General features: G+C 40.5%; 4 protein-coding genes across 4 annotated transcripts; 1 reads left to right on the top strand and 3 right to left on the bottom strand.

Moving 5' to 3' along the window:
* The first annotated feature begins 6,348 nt into the window (after nucleotides 1-6,348).
* On the top strand, nucleotides 6,349-7,513 carry K441DRAFT_656241 (uncharacterized protein). The gene is made up of 2 exons (XM_067647984.1): nucleotides 6,349-6,824; nucleotides 6,870-7,513. Exons 1-2 carry the CDS (start codon nucleotides 6,474-6,476, stop codon nucleotides 7,326-7,328), a joined length of 810 nt encoding a protein of 269 aa, XP_067506426.1. The 5' UTR covers nucleotides 6,349-6,473; the 3' UTR covers nucleotides 7,329-7,513.
* A 677-nt stretch (nucleotides 7,514-8,190) lies between these two features.
* Nucleotides 8,191-9,431, bottom strand: K441DRAFT_25599 (uncharacterized protein). Its single transcript, XM_067640801.1, has one exon. The coding sequence runs from the start codon at nucleotides 9,302-9,304 to the stop codon at nucleotides 8,294-8,296; it is 1,011 nt and encodes a 336-aa protein (XP_067506425.1). The 5' UTR covers nucleotides 9,305-9,431; the 3' UTR covers nucleotides 8,191-8,293.
* Nucleotides 9,432-10,696: 1,265 nt separating this feature from the next.
* On the bottom strand, nucleotides 10,697-11,545 carry K441DRAFT_631661 (uncharacterized protein; the record flags this gene model as incomplete). Its single annotated transcript, XM_067646322.1, has 2 exons — nucleotides 11,483-11,545; nucleotides 10,697-11,430 (listed from the first exon to the last, which is right to left on the bottom strand). Coding segments are annotated over exons 1-2 (777 nt in total), but the record flags the coding sequence as incomplete, so codon positions are not given.
* A 1,429-nt stretch (nucleotides 11,546-12,974) lies between these two features.
* Nucleotides 12,975-15,011, bottom strand: K441DRAFT_712256 (uncharacterized protein; the record flags this gene model as incomplete). The annotated part of the gene is made up of 3 exons (XM_067653916.1): nucleotides 12,975-13,955; nucleotides 14,135-14,356; nucleotides 14,932-15,011. The coding sequence occupies 3 exons, from the start codon at nucleotides 15,009-15,011 to the stop codon at nucleotides 13,445-13,447; spliced, it is 813 nt and encodes a 270-aa protein (XP_067506423.1). The 3' UTR covers nucleotides 12,975-13,444.
* Between the last annotated feature and the right edge of the window lie 6,739 nt (nucleotides 15,012-21,750).

Below are 21,750 nucleotides of genomic sequence, written 5' to 3'. Positions count from 1 at the left end.
ATTATTTACTTAACTTTATTATAGATCTCCTAGAGTCTAAGACTCTTAATAGCGTAGAGTATAACTCTATTCTTATCCTTATAGACCGTTTTATAAAGCTAGTACGCTACTATCTAGTGCGTAAGATAATTAATGCTACGCAACTCATAGAACTCTTATTTAGAGTCTTTATATAAATAGGGCCTCCAGATAATATTATCTCTAATAGGGGTAGTGTATTTATAAGTAAGTACTAGAGCACTATATACTACTATCTCCACGTTTAATATAAACTTAGTACTATATTTTACCCGCAGATAGATAGTTAGACGGAGTATTAGAACTAGGAGCTTAATATATACCTATATATATTTACGAACTAAGAACAGTCTAATTAGGCCTCCCTACTTAAAGAAGTAGCCTTTACCTATAATTCTAAGGTCTATACTATAATAAAGCGTTCCCCTATTAAGCTTGCCTATAGCTAGCTACTAAACGTTTTAGATAGAGTTCTAGACAGCGTCTAAGACGCCTAGTAAGGTAGGGAGGGGTCCAAGTTAACAAATGTCCAACTTATAGAGACGTACTTATAACGCCTACGCCTTATATATAAGGCAGCGGCGGCGTTAATAATGTATACCTAAAAGCTTTAGGTAAAATACTACAATCGTTACCATCTAGCTAAGCATTTCGCCGTTAGTAAACGAGTCCTACTCTCCTCTAAGAATATCTGCACAAAACGTCCTTATAAAAAGCTTAACTATAAGTTTATAGGACTGTTTTAGATCCTAGAGCGTATAGGGTAGTAAGTATATAAGCTAGAGCTTCTACCTACTATAATATAGCTCTACCTAGTCTTTTATATCTCCCTACTAGAGCCTTATAGGTTACGCCCTAGGTTTTAACCCCCGGCAGTAAAAGAGCTTAAAAAAGGCAGCTAGGAAGTAGAAGTAATTATCGCCTACTAAGATTAAACTAGATAACTATAGTACCTTATTAAATAGCTAGGATAGCTAAATAAGTATAATAAATAGAAATACGAGATAGAACTTAAGAATTATTAATAACTGCTAGATAAGTACCGTAAGCGGAACACCCTAGCCTTATAGCTGAAGCGCAGGCGAAAAGTAAGCGCCGCTATTAAAATATAACCTGCATTAAAGCAGAGTAAAGAACGTTCTAAGGGATTAAAGAATAAGCAATAATTGCTATAAGAACTGCGGCGTATATATAGGGTGAAGTTTTAATTTATTAATATCCTATATAAGCCACACTCTAACGTAACCCAATAATGCTAGTAACTTATAGGTAAGGCTATAGTATATACTAGTAACAAAGCTTAATTTAAAAAGTACCCTTTCTAAACCTAGTCCGTTATTCTATGCTAGCTAAGTAGATTACTTATATATTAGAGAATAGGCCCGTTTATAACTAAGGTCTATTTAACTAGGGTCTATAACCTACTAGTAACCCGCTAGTAGTAACCTATACTAATAACTTATACTATTCTATGCATATAATATATAGATAACGCATAAGGCTAAAGCATAGGTTAGCGGCGGATTTAACGGGTATATAGCCTTACCGTCCTAAACCTAGCTATATATAAGTAACCTATAACCTACCCGCGAAGTATATACACCGCTACACCAGTATAGTATAAGGCTAAAGCAGGGTTAGCGGCGGGTTTAATAGGCATATAGCCTTACCGTCTATAAATCTAGCTGTATGCGAATAACCTATAACTAACTCGCAAGGTACTAGCGACCTACTTATATAAGTAAGCTTTTAGAATATTTCTAGTCTACCGAATTCAGGCGACGGTATTAAGCTCCACTAGCTCTACCTATTAAATAGACTAATTAAGATTTTCTATACCGGGCATATAAAATTACTACTAGCTTGGTTAAATGCGGGGGAGTTTTAATAAGGCAAATCTAACTAATTAGATAACTTTAACCGCCGGTTAAAGTTCCTTAATATCTTCGCGCCGCGTATATATACTACCCGTCTCTCTATACATAAAATTAAAACGCTCTTTCCCCTTTAAATTTTCCCCTTACTAAGGTTTTTTATAGGGTTTTATTAAGGCTTAAGTATATAAAGGATTGGGGACGACCCTTTTTAAAGAGGGGGGTATTATTAGGTAAAACCTAAGTAGATAGTTATATAGCCGTAAGGTATAGGCGACCCTGGGGTAACCTAGGGGTGACTTGCCCGTAAGGTATGTGCTCTATATATACCTAGGGAAAACCCTTCCTACCTTATATATAGACTCCTCCTTTTCCCTTAAGGATTTGTCTCTATCTATATAATATACCTATTGTTCTATTATTGGACTCCCTATTTATATCCTCACCTTATATCTAAAGATTTAATAACGTTCCGTACCTATTATGGTTCCTATAAATATAAAGTTCTTCCTTTTAGACTAATAAACGGACTAGCTATGTACTAAAGGTATATAAATAACGTTCTTTTTAATTACCTAGACGAATTCTATACGGTATACTTAAATAACATTCTTATATACTTAGATAATAAACTTAAATATTAAGTTTATATTAAGAAGGTCCTAGAGAGACTATAAAACGCAAGCTTATAAGTTAATATTAAGAAATATAAGTTTAGGGTAAAATATATAAAGTACCTTAGGTTTATCGCGACTATAAAAGGAATCAAGGTTAACCCTAAGAAGGTAAAGGCAATCTATAACTAGAAGCCCCCTTATATAGTAAAAGGGATATAGTCCTTTTTTAGGTTTTATAATTTCTATCACTAGTTTATCTATAACTATAGAATTATAGCGAGGCCTCTTATGCGACTTACCCGGAAAGACACGCCTTTTATCTTTAATAATAACTATATAGAAGCCTTTAGAGAGTTAAAAAATCAGCTTATCTCCTCTTTAATCCTTTATTACTATAACCTAGATTTTAAGTTAATGCTAAAAACGGACGCTTCTAATAGAGTTATAGCGGGAATCCTATTATAGCTATATCCAGACAGTAAATAATACCCTATTGCCTTTTTTTAAAAAAAATAATAATTAACCTAGCTAAATATAACTACAAGGTATATAATAAAGAAATGCTAGCTATTATCTAATTACTATCCTAATAGCGTGTAGAGCTTAAAGGTACGAACTCCTAGATTAAGATATATATAGATTATAAAGCCCTAAAGTACTTTATAACTATAAAGCAGCTTACTAAATAATAAGCTTACTAGGCCAAAATACTCTCCTAATTCTTTTTTATAATTATATATTGTTCTAGTAAGTAAAACTCTTAGGCTAATATATTAACCTAAAGGGAATAAGATATAGAACCCTAAAATAAGCTAAAAGCCTAATACCGGACGCGCGCCCTCCTTTACCCTAAATAGCTTAACCTATAAATCCTTAAGGAGCTAAACTCTAAGCAGAATGATTTAGTACCTATAAAAGAAGTCTTAAATAAACTAATAGGGCTAATTAATCGCATCCTAACCGTAAACCGCATAGCCGACTCCCTAAAGGCCCTCCGCGACTAAGCCATAAAAAGTAACTCTAATTTAGAAATAAAAGAAGGACTACTTTTATACTAAGAACGGCTTATAGTTCTAGATGTTAATAACCTATAAATAAAGCTAATCTATAAAGCCCACTGTTAAGTCTCTATAGTATACCCTAGTTAAAATAAGACCTACTAACTACTAATACCCCGTTATTACTAGTGAGGACTTTTATTAAATATAGATTAATTTATTAAAAACTACTACGCCTATAGACACGCAGATGCCCCTAGGGATTAAACTCCTAGGTAGCTACGACTGCTGCTAGTCCTAAAACGCCCTTAGCAATATATTATAATAGACTTTAAGTCATTTCTAAAGGACGCATATGGCTATAATGCGGCCTTTATTATAATTAACCGACTATATAAGCAATCCGTCTCCCTCCCTTATTTTAAGACCATAACGGCAAAAGATATGGCCTACCTCTATATTAATAACATCTATTAATTCTATGGCGCCCCTAAATTAATTATCTCTAACTATAGTCCCTAATTTATATCAGATTTCTAGAATAAATTCTACCGTATCCTTAGGATTAAGATTAAGCTCTCTACTACATTTCACCCTTAAACTAATAGCTAAACTAAGATTATAAACTAGTACCTTAACTAGCGACTACGTCCCTTTATAGACTACTATTGGGATAACTAGTTAGAACTACTACCTATAATAGACTACACGTAGCTTACCCTCCCCTATAAAATATAGGGATATTATTATTTAAACTGCTTTACGGGTATACACTATAAACGTCCTTTAATTGGGATAGGCCTACTAAACCCGCTACGGCCCGTAAATGCCTTAGCTATAAAGAGGCCCGGGCATTTACTAAGAGAATATACGGAGCCTAGGAGACTGCTTAAACAATTATAAAAAAGGTATAAGAAAAGAAGAAGTTTAATATAAACTAATATTGTTATAAGGTAGACTTCTAAGTAGGAAATAAGGTATAGGTGTTAATAAAGAACTAGAAAACCTAGAGGCCGAGCTATCCCTTAGCACGTCAGGGTCCAACGAGTAAGTGGTCCGTGCGGGAACACCGTTTTCAAAACAACGCACATCTATATAGATTTTAGCAATCAAATACCTACCGCAATGCCTTCTAATCGTGCTAGAATTTCTGCAGAAAGGATAAGTGCCAGTAACCTCATATTGAGCGACTCAACTTTAAAGAATAAGCTTATATATCAAAATACTATGGAGTTTGGCCTCTATCAAAAGCTTCGTATTCCTAAGTACGGGCGTTAAATGCAGCTTGATTGATTGGCTGGATCTTATCGATAACAGTTGGACCCGAATTGACGTGCTAAGGGATAAGCTAGACTACTAAATAGCTAGCCTATACGAGATTCTTTAAAGAGTAGGACACTCTTTTAAGGTTAAGCTACTAAAGTTAATAAGGATCCACCCCGTTTTCTCCCTAGACCGACTATAAAAGGCTACGGATAATCTACTACCTAGGCAGTATAACAACCCCCTACTACTAATCTAGATTATAAAGGACGAGGAATAGGAAGTTAAAGAAATCCTAGCAGTAAAAAAGGACTATAATGTCTTAAAATACTATATAAGCTAGGTAGGCTATAACAAAGACCTAGAATAGTACCCCGTATCTAATTTTACGTACTCTCCTTATAAGCTACGGGACTTTTATATAGCCTACCTTAACCTCCCTAGACTACTATGTAAATTAAACAACTAGATTAAATGCTGGGAAGAGGGGTTAGATAACTATGACAATTTAGATAATAATAGGGAGCTTAGACAACGCCTAAGGGCAGGCTTTTTTAGGAGGGGGGGGTAATGTAACGGCGCTAGAGCGCGTCACCTGCCAAATTCTGCCCAAGTTCTGCCATATTCTGCCACCTGTTACTGTCTTATATTGCCGCGTACTATCGCGTACTATCGCGTACTGTCTAGTACTGTTTTCTACTGTTAGCTCGCCTACTACTAGCGCCTTAGCGGCTCGCGCTACTTATTTATTTACACCAGCCCTAGCGACCCCCTTTCCTTCTCCTTAGCTTAGTATCTTTATAAGATAGCATTCTACAAGCTTCGGTTCAGAGGCATTTGTACGAGCCGTCACAATAGGCAGCGGCAAGAGCAGCAGCGGCAGAAGGATTAACGCGAAGCAATAAATATCAGTGGCACACAATTAATTAATCTACAAGGAAGCTAGTAAGGCAAAAGGACTCTACTGCTGCCTCTACGGAGCCTCCAGATAAGGGCGGGACCTCTACTAGCAGCTGTCGACCTAAATCGGAGGTACTTGTTACCGTTTTACTATTAACTTAGTCACCGACTCGGTCACCGACTTAGTCTACTTCCTTATGTATATATAGCCTCATTTTCTTTTATAGATTAATCAACACATAAGTTCTTCTTTCCTAAAATCTGCGCACGGACTTCCGATCGACAGCAGCTTAATTAACAGAGGGAGGTCAATAGAGCCACCCACGGATTATTCTACGGAGCCTCTAGAGGAAGACGACAGCGACGAGAGGTAGATTCTCAACCAGAGGAGCTCATAGATTCGGTAGAGAAACCAGTACAGGGTAGGATTGTACGGTCGCGTAGAGCTCGCAACGTTCAAAATACATGGCTAATTAATTGATAAACCAATCGCATTAATATCGCATTTTATTTAAAGCCTTTTGGGCAGTTTTTGATGAATTTGTGATATTTTAGGCTAGTTTCCTAATTAGGAAGGTGCAAGAACTTAGCGACCTCCGTACTCAAGTCACAAAAGATGTCGGCAGCCGGCGACGCGTTTCCCCTGCTCATAATTGTTCATCTCCAACTCTCGACAACCACCAACTCTGCGACCACACACGTCCTGAATTGACCGACATCTGGCTCAACTGTCGAATATTGTGCTCAATTGTCGAACACTGTCTCCAATTCAAGACTGCTCAATATGGATAAATGCGCATACGATGTGTCGCCAGTTGTGCGTCCACATCCACTGTCTACACCTCCACAGAGCCCGTGTGATGCCGGCTGCAGATACCAACAATCCCACCCGAGCCATCTCAGCACCATCTGAGCATGCCGACACCACAAGCAATGTCAATGGCATTCCAGGTCGGACTATACTATGGCGCCTCATCATTCCCACATCCTACAGCTACCATCATCTCCATTTTGTCTCATCTGAACCCTCCCAACGTGTTGCCGAAACACTCAATGCTCTGATCGTCTCGTATAATGCAGAAATAAGAATGTGGACGAGGCTGGTCGCCAGTATGTTCACCGTCATTGTCATTGGGGACGGAATAATATCAGAGGTACGTTCTCGCAAGACGAGCTATTCGCTGAGGCTGACATTTCAGGTCTGCCAATGCGGTCTCGAGAACCAAAACGGACAAATCAAAGTCACGCTGGCATCCTTCCAAGAAGACTCGGCCCTTACGTCCTTATGGACACGACCGGAAATGAGAGTGAACGCAGCAAGCTTCTTCCGCACGTATCGCAAATTCTTGTACCTCGCGAGCACCGACGTTGATGGCAAAGCAGACACCAAAGCAGATACCAAAGCAGAGTGCAAGGCAGAGGGGAAATCAGAGGGCAAAGCAGAGATCCACGCGTGTGTGGTGCTACGCAGAATTTCACTGGCCAAAGTCATATATTTCATGGCTTCGGCAATCCTGATCAGCGTAGCCGTTGGTGCAACTGTGGGCGGCACTACAAAGAGTTACGACAATGGTGTCAAGACAACAGAAACTCTCGTAGCAGTCCTTGCTGTAGTGGAAGCGTTACTTCTGTCTAACGGTAGCTGTCGATGGTCGTGACTGAAATGATAGATACTATTGGTCTGAGAGACTTTCGCAAGGTTTCTTAGGCGACCCGACTTGTTTTGTATGCAGAGCAGTCACCTTCTTCAACGAAATTGTTAAAGCTACCCACGTAAGGTCTAGGGCTGCATATAGGCTTAAAATAATTGCAAGAACCAGCTCTATAATCGATTAACTTTTGGGCCTTATATATACACCCGTTGCGACGTCTGTTGCGACGTCTGTTGTAACATCCGTTGCCTAAATTTGTATGGGGATATATATAATCTTTAACAAAGTTAATAAAGCTACCCACGTAAGGCCTAGGGCTGCATATAGGCTTAAAATAATCGTAAGAACTAGCTTTATAATTAATTAACTTTTAGGCTTTATATATATACCCATTACAACGTTATAGCTAAGTCTGACGTCCTTAACAACCGGTTTTTTTTTTGGCGAAAATGATCTTGACTTTGGGTAGCCGCGGGCTAGTTTAAACCCAATATTTTATAATATCGGGTCGTCTCTCTAATCGATCAACTTTTGGTAGTATTTTATGCCGTTGTGGTTGAGCAATTTAACCACGAATATAGGGAAAATCGTAAAATAGGCTGACGAGGTCTATAAGTGCTACGAAACCCGCTCAGACGTGATTCCGGTGGTTTCGCACAAACGTAGTTAGTCGGCTTGCGGACCGATTGAAAATCCGCACCAGCGGAATCACGTCTGAGCTTGCTGAGGTAACTCGCCAACTGTTCAGCTCGCTCCCATGGCATCCTTGGCTGCCCCAGCTACGACAGTCACGTTGTCATCGGCTGCCGGGCCATCTCCAAGTCAGGCTGGAAGGCCGGGAGCAGGCAGATTGGGCGCGCCAACTCGTGGGGACTCGACAGCATTGGCGAGGCTCGGCTGGTTAGTCTGTTCACGCGGAACTCCAATGGTTCAGGATTTGCGGGTAGAAAGTCAATTATCTCGTCCGTGAATCAATGAAACTCCCATTCAAAGTTTGCATTCAGGACATCCTGCAAGGGGTCGAGAAGTTTCAAAGCATTGTCATCGTCAAGATCGTGCCAGGTGTCCTTGGCCAAACTCATTTGCGATAGAATGTCGACTTCTCTGCTCGAGCTTGATGGCTGATCCAGTGTTGGACGACTCCCCTGATTGGCGGCTGAAACTTTGATGGCTTTTCGAGATCTTGAGGCTTCCGGAGAAGCAGGTCGCTTCTGGCTACCATTTGGCGGACGGGTTTGATCAGCTTGTTCACGGAGAGAAGTAGTATTCTCGGCGGCAGGAAGTGCGGTGGGAGGAGTAAAATCGTTAACGCTAAGGTCAAACGGCGGTCCGGTGGAGTGAATAGCGCCAAAAGCGGTGCTCGTTGCAATGGGCAAGCCTGGCTGAGGATACGTTGCATTGAAGCACGGAGCCGGAGAAGGCTCAAAGGCGTTGAGAGAGCCCTGAACGTTGCCAGTGGGTATCGAATGCGCTGTACCATGCATGAGTTGACTGCCTTGAATCACTTGATGCATGACATTCATGGACTCCAAAACGCTGTTGAAGTGGCGATCCTTCTCCGCAAGTTTGGCAGTAAGCGAAGCAATTATCGATTCCTGCCGCTTGATGACTTCATTCAGGTCAGACGGCTCGCTGGTTGATTCGGCGCACATGCGGTGCAATTCGTTTGAGCTCTGCGCTGCAGGCTCTGACGAGGTGCGAGCTTCGAGATAGTCTGTTTGACTAGTGAGCAGAGACACAATCTTTGAGCAGAAGTTCGAACGTACACGGACTATATTCGGCGCCCGAGTGACCGTGAATGGCCTCAAAAAGTTTGTACCATCTGAACTCATCCCTGCTGCGCTTTCCCTTCTCCGGAGGTTGATTGCATTGCCTGCTTCTGCTATGGCTCGAGAAAACTGTGGAATGATGAAGCTTTCCATCGTCGGACGGTGTCTTTGGAAAGGTTTGGTAACAGCGCGTGCAGTGGCTAACAGATTCATTGTGGCGTGTCTTGGCTGACGAGTCCGGAAATATTACAAAACATTCTCCACAGATAATAATGTCGTGGTCTTTGTCATAGTGTTTACTGTAAGATTATAAGCAAACACCCACAGAATAACTCGAGGGTTGTACGTACATCAAGTCACAGATGTGCTTCCAGTGGCTAAGCTCGCATTTATGCAACCGACGATCTTGTGCTCGAACGCCGTACTGGCGTGGATCTTCGAGAAAGTATGAGCATATCCAGCAATCAGCAGTCGGTGGGCGATATATTCGCCTTCCATTCCCGCTCCCGCCGTCAGGAGGGCCGCCAGGATATCCATTCGGGGCTGCTCCTCCACTTGAAGACCCGCCATTTCCAGCAGAGGCACCACCACCTTGACTAGAGAAGCTGCCGCTGCTAGAGGTGCTGGAGCCGGCAGGAGTGGAAGAGCCGTTCGAGAAAGCATTCGGAGAACCAGATCCGTTGGAGTTTGCAGAGACCAAATCGGTACTCGGCAATTCGATGACCCTCCTTGGGAATGAACGAGGAAAGTTTTTATCTTTGGAGCTGTCCTTGAAAACGGAAACGAAATCTCCGTACTTCTCAGTGAGATCGTTCCAGCAGTCGACGACCGCACAAGAATCGCAGGCAGCCAAATAGCAGAGAGAAGCATTCTTGAACCGAAGGGTTTCCGAAATAGCCGACAGAGGGATCTCGGCGCGAGTGCCACGGCGTTGCACTAAACTGGATGAGTCGAGTGGAGTTGCGGCATGGGGAGGCGTAATGTCGTCGCCAACATGTTCTTTCGAATCCTCCAGTCTAGATATCTCGGCATGTTCGTCTTTGAAATTTTCAGAAACGTCTCTGAAAATATCTAAAAAGTCGAAATATTGAACCGGCGCGTATCCCACTGACGACTCCGATCGAGATCGCTCGAAGTAATAGTCTGAATCATAAATTCTTGCGACATCCACCGTGAAGGCGTCCGATCGAACAGAAGGAGTTCGATAGATCGAGTAATAGCCTAAATCAGGGTAATCCCATTTGGCTTCTTCATAAGCACTCTCCAAGTCTTCGTTTTGCTTGCGCTCCTCTACGCTAGAACGCAGAACATAGCAAACAGCTTGCCATCCAGTGTTTACTTCTGAAGACCAATCCGATGAAAAGGTACTACCAATCCGCTGTGCCAGGTCGGAAGCAGTAATTTCCTCATGTTGGTCGCAACTGTCACATGTCTGTTCATGGGCAAGTGCTGATGCCGAGATTTCCGCAGTTAGGGTAGGATCTGCCCCATTTGCAAGCAAACAGAGCAGACACGCAAGTATCCCAAAAAGATCCTCTCCCTCAAACCCACATGACCCTAGATAGGCTGCGGTCAATACTAGAGTGTGTAAAGGGCGGGGCTGAAGCTTGATACCACACTGCAAACACCGTTTTACGAATAGCCCGCTTGGAGTATCAATTGGCGGCGAGAAGTCGAACCCAAACAACACACGGATGCAGTGACATATGGTTTGAATGGAAGTATGACAGAATTTGTGTTTCCAACTTTTTGGTATCGTTGGCTTGCCTCGCTCGAGCCGCCTGCGGAAACATGTTGAGCCTGAATCCCACCGGCCACAAATGTCAATCCCGACTCCGACAAAGTTTTTCTCATTTTTCCAAGAATCCTCAACATGCCCTGGAGTTATATATGTATGCGACTTGAGGATTGTAATCATGAAATTGTCCAAAACGGTATGGCCGAGTCTATTCTCATAAGTCTTTTGTAAGATGCGTCCAGTCACAGCCCGAAGCATAAGCTCTTCGAAAACTTCGCAACAGGTACCAGCACCATCCAGATAACTCGCAGCGAGATGGAATGGGTAAAGATTCTCAAGGTCGACATCTAGATCTTCATCTTCAATGCTCTCGAGTTGTTCCCTGAGTAGTTCCGCGTTGTGGCCCAATATGCTGAAGCCGACGGCTTCAGCCAGAAGTTCTTCAGGGGATTTTTCTGCCGCAGCAGCAATGTGGCCAACTGCTACTGGCAGATCTTTGACTTTGACGCTACTGAAATCATTATTTTCAAGGCTATTCCTTAGTCTGTCCTGAAATTCTGGCTTCTCCCAACCATCTGGCCACTTTGGCCAGTACGAGGACCTGTTGAAAGTTCAATGTAATATTCCAGAGGTACGGCGATCGCATCACTTACACACTATTCTTGAAAGCCAAGCTTGGCCCTGGAGACAGATTCATCCCGTCATTTTCGCGCTTCTGCACCAATCCCGGAGCTTGGATCTGTCGCCAAGCGTTCTTCAAATGCCGCCGCAATTTCGCATTGACATTCTGTCCCAAGTGTTCCACCACTGCTGGTCTATCATTTCCCCGCTGAAGCTTTTTGCAGATGAGATCTTTCTTTGCTGACGTGAGAATCTTCGTTAACTGCCATTTTCGGTTGATTTGATATTTGTATTGTGCCTCTCTATCCATTCATTAAAATTTAGCAACACACAGGCCAAGCACAGGGTTCACGGAAAGACAGGCTATGCTCACGAGGCATCAAATCCATGTCGTGTCTTGATAACCTGCATAAGCTCCGAGAGTTTGACCTTATGATTGATGTATTGATCTACGATGAATGGCTTCAAGAGTTCCCATTTGTTCTGGAGTGGCACGTCCGGAGGTAAAGGTCCAGGTGGAAACGGAGTATTGGATAACGACATAACCTCTCAGAAAGCAACTCTCAGTAAACGTGAGTCGACTTAAGTAGAAAAGAATTGGCAATGAAGATAGATAGTGAAGTCTGACTGTCCCCACTGTTCGTAAAAGTTACCCTAGAGTGAGAGGGGAATGTAAATACAAACGAAAGCGTGGAGTCGGTGTGGGAGGCTGACCGGAAGCCTTGGCACAGAAGGCGTCGAGGCAAACAAAAGTAAACTGGCCAATAATTGACGGCACAGATGGTTGCATGATTACGCGTAGCAGGTCTGAGGGGGCATTGGACGCCATATGAAGGTACGCACCCTAGCATTTGGGTTGACAAAAATTGAGGCGGCAAATCGCGTGAAGCGGTATTTTCATACCTATGTCTCTCTGGCCGCATCTGTCGAGACTACATCTATTAATCTAAAAGCTACCATAAGATGACATGGGATGTTGTTAATCACTCCGGGAAGACAGAATAAAGGATCGATCGTACTATATCTCATGGTCAAGCCTGCTGGAGGCTTTTTGTGTAACTAATACCTTCTCTGGCGCTGTTTAGACCCCTACTGTAACTAGATGTAGCAATGGAACGGGTTCCTTATTTATCCTGGTGGCATAATAGTTGAGTCTAGCTACCAGCTGCTGAAGGACGAGGAACGGCCTGTAGCCTCAGGTGGATTGATCGAGAGGGATTTTGAGGCATCAGACTGCGGTGAGCAGTGCAGAGCCTCCATAATGGATCAAGGGCGTCTTGTAAATTAGATACACCAAGTTTCCCGTATGTGTCACAACTGTTGGGATGAAAATTGGTTCTATCTCTGAGATGCGTCCTTCACTGCCGAAGATGACGATGTTCGCCTCGTTGAAATGCCATCCCTATGCAGCCTAGCGTAACTGTATCACTGACTAATGATACAGTCCCAATTCAATAAAGTAGCCAACGACATAGCACTATCATCATGCCTTATTCAACTAGAAGCTTCTCTGAACCTTGCTTTGGTCGCACTGCGCGGCTGAGGATCACATCTCTCATATTCTATATGCAGCAGACTAGGACTTTTAGGACTCTGAAGCCAGACATGCAGGCATAGGCAAGTGATTTGCTAATTCGAGAGGAATTAGACCTTCTATACCAGCAACTCGCAGACTCAATTTAGAATAGCGCAAATTGCCAGCCCCAAACTCCCCAAAACCCAATGCTACAAACCCCCCTCCACCACCCCTCCTCCCTCACCGCGGATACTCCCCCAAATGCGCCTCCACCCCGGGGACCCTCCACCCCTCCAACCACTCCAACACCTCCCTCACACCCCGCAACACCTTCCTCCCACCCCCCTCCCCTCAAAACAAGAACACATACCGCCAGCCCCACTCCCCAGCCCCTCCCCCTTCTCCCCAAGCCCTCCACGCCCTCCCCCTCACGACACCAAACCATCCACACTTCACACCCCGACCCCCACCCCGTCTTCTACCCCGCTGCTACCTCTACATCACCCAGCACCGGCTCGAGCAGCTCGCGCAGCCGCGGAAGGGAGGGCGCGACGGCGTGCTCGCGAAGCGCGGCTGCGGAGGGAGTGAGGGGGCTGACGAAAGGCAAGACGCAGTGGGCGCGGCGCCAGGAGGGGAGGCCGGCGAGGAGGAGGGCGGACGTGGCGGCGTGCAGGGCGAGGAAGTCTGGGGGGAGGAAGGGGGCGGGGGATGGGGGTGAGGAGGACGACGCAGGGGAGGGGTTTCGGAGTTGCTGGCGGATTGCTGCTTCGATGAGGGCGGTGTAGGCTGCGTGGGCGCTGGTGGGTAGGGCGATCGACGGCGCTGGGGGGAGCTGCGAGTGCTGCTTTGGCGGCATCGAGGGGCCTTTGGGGTGCCGGGACTGGGCTTGTTCGGCTTGCCTTTCGGGCAGCGAAGGCGGGGTGGGAGGTGCACTGCTAGTTCGTAATGTGGCTTTTGTGGGTAGGTGCCGTCGAGGCCGCAGTGCTCGACTAGAAACGGCTAGAAGTCTATAATGTCGGCCGGCTCTATGATTCCCGTGTCGGCTGGGCTCTTTTCTTTGAGGCCTAGAAGTCTCTCGAGGTGCTTGGTCGGCGCTGTGCGGATTCTGGGGGCATCTCATGAGCGAGGGATGTGCTAGTTAGCAATCAAGTCGTCGAGGTGTGCGTACAGGGTGGCGTAGTTGTGGTCGAGGACGGAGTTGTAGTATCGTGTAAACGCTAACAGGACTTCATCTTCAATAGGCAGGTCTAGAGAACCGGTTGGAGGGTCATCGGTCTCGATGCTATTGAGGATGAGGGTTGAAGGATCATTCTCGAGATCAGAGATTTTGCGGATGTTGGAGGTTTCAGGTCCCACGTCAGCCTCTTGTAATTCCGGCGAGGTGGAGTAACTACGTTTATGTTTGATATGTGTAAGTTGTGGCTTTTTCTTTGCGGCTTAACTTGGCCTTAGAGTAGGTGAGTTGTGAGGTGAGACTGATGGGTCCGAGTAGCGAATACGTTTGGCCGTGCTGTAATCTGGTGGATTCTACAATGAGTTGGGCGGTGGACGGCGCTTCCGCTTTGTCGAACTCTTATGTTGGTACAAAGGCTCTGGCTCTGACACCAGAGTGGTTGAGTAGCTGTACTTGGGTACCGGAGGTTTCGTTGCTGAACGGAGTCCTCGCCTCAGTAGGCTATGTCGAGTGGGACGGGAGGAATGGCAGAGGTAAGAGCTTGAAATGCAAAGTAGATATCAAAATTGAAGGGGTAAGAGTATCGTTAGTCCAGTCTGAGATTTTATTGCGACGAGTACGTTGCTAGTAATGAAGTGTCATATATGGGCAATTCTGGTGAAACTGACCAATAGCGCATTTACGAGGACCAAATGTGAATGGCGTGTTGCTTGCGGTAGAGGTGTGAATTAGTTTGTAGTGAATAGAACGAACAATAGACAATAAGAAATGACCGTCTAGTCACCGCTCACTAAATTCTTGGCCTGCTTGGTATTTTGAGATCTGAAACGTTCCAGATTCTCTTTGGGCCTTTCTTTCTTTCCTTCTCCATAGCAGAATTAACACAACCTAGTCAGCCGTGACAGACTCCATCAATTGCTACCATGCCTGGCATGCCCTCGAGAAGGTTCAGCATTGGCGAAAGCTCAAGCTATCGTCGCCGATGGATAGCTAGTCATATAAGATCCAAGAGTACTGATGAATCTCTCCAGGCTGACCTTTCATCGTCGTTGATACAGCATCACATGAGGCACCGGGTCAAGTCCGCCTTAGAAACAGATCTTTCCATCATGCCAATACAGGCCTCGCACATATTCAGTCAAAACACTCGTCTCAGCTCGCAACCGACGAAGCTGTTGATATCTCCCGAGCCTGGCTTTCCGAACCACTCCTGGTCCCTGATTTAGAGCTATCGCGAATTTTGGAGATTGAGGAATCTACGAAATGTTCAGCTCCACTAGTTTCGGGATCTGTCTGCTACTTCAGGTCCTGGACGTTGTACGCGTGGCGGCTACGCCAAATAGTGGCTGGCTTAATCTTTAAAGGCTTTCCTGATGTCGACCTGAATCGAAGTTCCTTACTACCATCGTAATACCGTCTGACGACCTAGATCGTCTATACGAACTATGTCTTAGTTGTCTCTTAACTTATGACTAAATGTCTCATCGAATGTCTCATTACCTATTTTCTATTACCTATTTAGACCTACCTAATATATATAAGAGAGCTTCTAGAGCCCTTTTTAATAGACAGAGTTCTTATTCTTAATTATCCGTTTAATAGTTATAAGCCTAGGCTATTTACTATATTATCTTTAATTTAAAGCCTTTATTTCTATTATTATCTTAATTATAGATACTTATAATAACTTCTTAATAAAAAACCCCTCTTGTTATTATATTATCCGTTATCCTTATACGTCTAAATAATTAGGATAAATAGACTAAGATTATTAAGTTAAAAGCAAATAATAATTGTTTTTAGAAGTATATTAATATATTAATACCTAGGACCGATTTACTATAGCTTAAAGAACTTATTTAAGCCTTACTTAAGGATGCTAATAGCTAGGGAAAGATAAAGCTCGTAAAGCTAGATATAAAAAAAGAAGGAGCTCTATATACTTAAAGCCAACTATAAAAATAATATAAAGCTATATAGAAAATAGCTATTAGCTTTTAATATATTATATAGCTATATCCTAGGCTTTATTTTAAATACTTACCTTATTTATATATTTAAATATACCACTACCTATAATATTTTAGTATCTTTTAAGTAGAGAATTACTCTAACTAATAGCGCCTAAAAGTTTTAAGTTGCTACCTAGTATATAAAGCTTAAGAGGGCGCCTTAAAACCAGAACTTTAAGGTCTAATTATAGGAGTAAAGATGGTATATACTAAGTATAAGGAGCTAGACCTACCTAAGGTAAATAGTAATTATTTAGTAAAAGACTTTATATATATAGTTAAGTTAATTATACTAAGCTAGTTAAAATATTAGAAGAATTAGCTTAAAAGGCGTAAGTAGAAAAAGAAGACGCTTTCTACCTTTTTTAAACTAGTTAAAATATACTAAAGCCACTATTATATAGAGCTTGCCTAAAAGGGTAAAACCCTATAAAAAGGATCCTTTAGAGTTACCTTTAAGGATAAGTTACTAAATTTAAAGCCTAAATTAGGGCCTTAATTATTAGCAGATAGGTAAAAGAAGAAAAGGCAACTACTACTAGAGTACCTATATAAAAAACATTACTACTATAATAAATACTAGTATATAATAGAGTTAATTCCTTACCTATCTGTTATAGGACACCCCTATAATACCTTATATACGTCTACCTATTTTTACTAACTTAGCAACTAAAGACCGACTACAAGACGGCAATCTAATAGCAATCTGTGGTAATCTAACGGTAACCTGCCGTATTTTACTATATTTTACTAGGTTTTACTAAGTTTTACTAAATCCTGCTAAGTTCTGCTAAGACCACCACCTAAATCCTATTCTACTCTATATACGTATTAATTAAGCAACTAAGTCCATAATATATACCCTTTCTTTTTAATTTCCTACCTTCTTTCTTTATATAACGTCTTAACCTCCTTATATAGTTTATATATATAGCTTAATAATATCTACTTTACTATATATTATCGCCGCTTATACTTACTCCGTAATACTACATTACATTAACTACTTATACTACTATTAATATATAGAATAAACCTAAAACTCCTATAACGGCCGCTAGTATTATATCCGCACTTTAAAAATAATTAGTAGGGATATAGAAGTCCTTTATAGACACCCTTATATAAAACTAAGCTATTTTAAATTAAGAATAAGCTAAATAAGAAGTATAACACTAGTAATTAATTAAGGACCTCTAAGAAGAAATCCGTACCCTTAAGATGCCTACACTAGGACCTTAAGACCGAACGCTATCTCTAGAGATAAATACGTAGAATATAAGCTCCGAACCTATAGTAGTCTCTTACTCTAAGCTAACTACTATACTATAACGATTTAAATAATTACTAAATCCTCTAGTATTTACTAGTAAATAATAAGAGCTTTAATTAAGCTAACTAGTAACGCTAACCGCTACTTAACTAAAGCTAACAAACTCTGTTACGCCCTAAGTTAACTAGGAAGAAAGATAGTTAACCTTATTAAACCTCTTTAGCCGAACTTAGTATAAAGCATAGTTATACTTCTTAAAGCTATATATAGTAACCCGAACTACTAAACTACTACTTAAAGAAAAATAAACTATATAGCTAAAGGAACGAAAAGTTTCCTAGTATACTTTTTTTTAAATTTAACTGTTATATAAAGGAAGCTAGCTAGAACAACTCTATACTAATTAACAGCCTTATTAAATCCCTAAGCCCTAAACTAAAAACTTCCCTAATAGGCGTAGACCTACTAGGAGCCCTTAATGCCTACGTAAACGTTATTAATAAACGGTATAATAATATACTACGCCTAATACCAAAACACGATCCTTAATATAATATAACAGCCCTATAAATATCTACTAAGTTATCTTAGCTTAAGCGCCCTAACGCTATAGATATTAATACTAGGACCCTAGGATATACCCTACTAGGGTCCTCTAAATAAGAATAACGCATTAAGCTAGGCCTCTACTTTAAATATAAAAGTAACTTCTACCTCTTTAATTACTACTTCGTCTCTATGCCTAAATATAATTTATAAACGGCTAATACTAGTAACCGTCTACCGTATTAATCTTCTGGTTACTGTTCCTAATCTTTACCTAGTTTTAGCCCTATAATTAGTAAGCACTACTTATAAGGGCGAAGCTATAACTAATGTTCTATATAAACCCCTTCCTACTTGCCACTAAAAAGCACGTCTTAAAGTTAAGTCGCTCTCTAAAACGGCTCTGCCTTAGGATCTTGTTAAATACTTTAGATATTATAAACTTTAACTTTTAGGATTATAGCATAACCGTTAACTATTATCTTTAGTAGAATAATTAATAGGCTAGTACTTGGGTCCTGATTAATACAGGAGCTAATAGTATAGGATTTATTAATAAGATCTTTGCGTAAAATAATAGTTTTACCCTAACCCCCCTTAACTAGTATATTAACGTATTTAGATTTAATAGTAAACGTACAGTCTTAGGCTAAATTATTTATATAGTATACCTAAGACTCTAATACCTAAACTACAAAGAACTGATTAAGCTTTTTATTACTACTCTAAGTTGCCTAATAATCCTTAAATAACCCTAGATAAAGCTATATAAGGTAACTATTAATTAAAATAACCTTAAGCTTCTATTTACCGCCTCCCGTTATAGGCGAAAGTGCCTTATAACTCGCTACTTAGACCTTAAACTAAAATCTAAAAATTTCACTAAGATTTACTAGTTTAAAATTTCTATAAACGTCTACCCTATATCTAAGAAGTCCACCTAATTTTACTAGTCTAAGAATTTTACCAAATTCTACTAATATAAGGCTTCTACTAATATCTATTAAGGATCTAAAAATTTTACTAAACCCTATAAATAGACCCTAAGTACTATACTACCCCGCGCTAAATAAAAGCTTAAGCTTACTATATAAAAATACTAGAAGGACTAGTACTTTACTATAAAGAGTATACTTAAAGAACCTAAACCTAAATCTAATATTAACTCCGTACCTAGTACCGAACCTAAAATTAAGTAAGGAACTATATAAGAAACTATAGACGACTAGAGCCTGCTTAACGCCTTAGATATCCACATAATTAGAGCTACCTCGCTAGTGCGACTCGCTAAGAAACCTAAATATATAATCTTTACTATTACTATAGCTAATATTAAAAAGGCCTTAGCACCGAAGAAGTATATTAACCCTGCTATAAAGGTACTAGTAAAGTACTATAACCGCCTAAAGGTATTCTTATAGAAGGAAGCCGATAAGCTATTAGAACACTAATTATATAACTAGAAGATTGTACTTAAAGAAGGAAAGCAGCCTAGATTTAGACCCCTATACGGGATGTTCTAAAATAAACTCTAAGTGCTATAGAAGTATCTAGACAATAACTTAAGTAAAGGATTTATTAGAGTAAGCTTTTTACCTATAGCCGTATTAGTAATCTTTATTAAGAAACTAGGCGGCGGACTATACTTCTATATAAACTACTAAGCTCTTAACGCCGTTACTGTTAAGAACTAATATCTAATCCCGCTGATATAAGAGACGTTAAACTAATTAAGTAAGGCTCGCTTTTATATAAAGCTTAATATTATCTCTATATTTAACCGCCTCCGTATTATAAAAGGAGATAAATAGCTTACTATATTTCGTACTTAATAATACCCTTTAGCCTTATAAACGCTCTAAGCTCGTTTTAATATTACGTAAATAATACACTACGTCCCTACCTAGATATCTTTTATACTGCTTATATTAATAATATCCTAATATATATTAATAATATCCTAATATATAGTAATAACTTAACTAAATACCGGAAATATATATATTTTATTTTATAAGCCCTATAAGGAGCTAGTCTATAATTAGATATAGATAAATACAAATTCTATAAAATAGAAGTCCTATACCTTAGGCTTCTTATTTTTATAAATAGTATATAAATAGACTTAAAGAAAGTTAAAGTAATTATAAACTAGTAAAATCTTAAGAACGTTAAGGATATAAGAGCCTTTATAAGATTTGATAATTTCTACTAACGGTTTATTAATAAATTCTCCGCCCTATTTTTACCCCTTATAGCTCTAATCTAAAAAGATAAAGCTTTTATCTTTAATAAGGAATATAAAAAGGCCTTTACTTACCTAAAATATGAGGTAAGAATGTAGATAGGGAGTCTAATAATAGAATAATAGGTATATTGTATAGACAGAGACGAATCCTTAAGGGAAAAGGAGGAGTCTGTATGCAAAGTAGGAAGGGTTTTCCCTAGATATATATAGAGTACATACCTTACGGGCGAGTCACCCCTAGGTTGCCCTAGGGTCGCCTATACCTTACGGCTATATAACTATCTACTTAGGTTTTACCTAATAATGCCCCCCCCTTTAAAAAGGGTCGTCCCTAATCCTTTATATACTTAAGCCTTAATAAAACCCCATAAAAAACCTTAGTAAGGAAAAAATTTAGAGCGAAAAAAGCGTTTTAATTTTGCGTATAGAGAGACGGGTAGTATATATACGTGGCGTAAAGATATTAAGGAACTTTAACTGGCGGTTAAAGTTGTTTAATTAGTTAGATTTGCCTTACTAAGACTCCCCCGCATTTAACTAAGCTAGTAGTGATTTTATATGCCTAGTATAGAAAACCTAATTAGTCTATTTAACAGGTAGAGCTAGTGGAGCTTAATACCGTCACCTAAATTTAGTAGACTAGAAATATTCTAAAGCTTACTTATGTAGGTAAGTTGCTAGTACCTTATAGGTAGGTTATAGGTTATTTATATGCAGCCAGATTCGTAGATAGTAAGGCTATATACCTATTAAATCCGCCATTAACCCTACTTTAGCCTTACGCTATACCGGTATAGCGCCGTATATACTTTATGGGTAGGTTATAGGTTATTTATATACAGCCAGATTAGGACGGTAAGGCTATATACCCGTTAGACCCGCCGCTAACCTATATTTTAGCCTTATATATTATCTGCGTAGTATATACGTGGAATAGTGTAAGTTATTAGTATAGGTTACCACTAGTGAGTTACTAGTAGGTTATAAACCCTAGTTAAATAGACCCCGGTTATAAATAGGCCTATTCTCTAATATATAAATAATCTGCTTAGCTAGTATAGAGTAACGGACTAGGTCTAGGAAGGGTGCTTTTTAAATTAAGCTTTATTGCCGGTATACGCTGTAGCCTTACCTATAAGTTATAGTAATCATTACTTATTCTTTAATCCCTTTAGATATCCTCTATTCCGCTTTAATATAGGTTATATTTTAATAGCGGCGCTTGCTTTTTACCTGCGCTTTAGCTATAAGGCTAGGGTGTTCCGCTTACAGTACTTATCTAATAGTTATTAACAATTCTTAAGTTCTGTGTTATATTTCCACCCACTATACCCATCTAGCCATCCCAGCTATTTAATAAGGTACTGTGGTTATCCAGTATAATCTTAGTGGGTAATAATTGCTTTTACTTCCTAGCTGCCTTTTTTAAGCTCTTTTACTGCTGGGGGTTAAAACCTAAGGCGTAACCTATAAGGCTCTAGTAGGGAGATATAGAAGACTAGGTAGAGTTATACTATAGTAGATAGGA

The sequence above is a fragment of the Cenococcum geophilum genome (genome assembly GCF_001692895.1).
Source record: "Cenococcum geophilum 1.58 unplaced genomic scaffold K441scaffold_11, whole genome shotgun sequence".
NCBI classification, from domain to species: Eukaryota; Fungi; Ascomycota; class Dothideomycetes; order Gloniales; family Gloniaceae; genus Cenococcum; species Cenococcum geophilum.
The sequence above is the reverse complement of the archived record's forward strand: the minus strand, read 5'-3'. Positions and strand labels throughout refer to the sequence as shown.

Bases quoted from the DNA above. Each gene is read 5' to 3' on its own strand.
- K441DRAFT_656241 (XM_067647984.1), top strand. From the start codon at position 6,474: ATGTGTCGCCAGTTGTGCGTCCACATCCACTGTCTACACCTCCACAGA. The intron at 6,825-6,869 runs GTACGTTCTCGC...CTGACATTTCAG, and splicing joins GGGACGGAATAATATCAGAG to GTCTGCCAATGCGGTCTCGA.
- K441DRAFT_25599 (XM_067640801.1), bottom strand. From the start codon at position 9,304: ATGAATCTGTTAGCCACTGCACGCGCTGTTACCAAACCTTTCCAAAGA.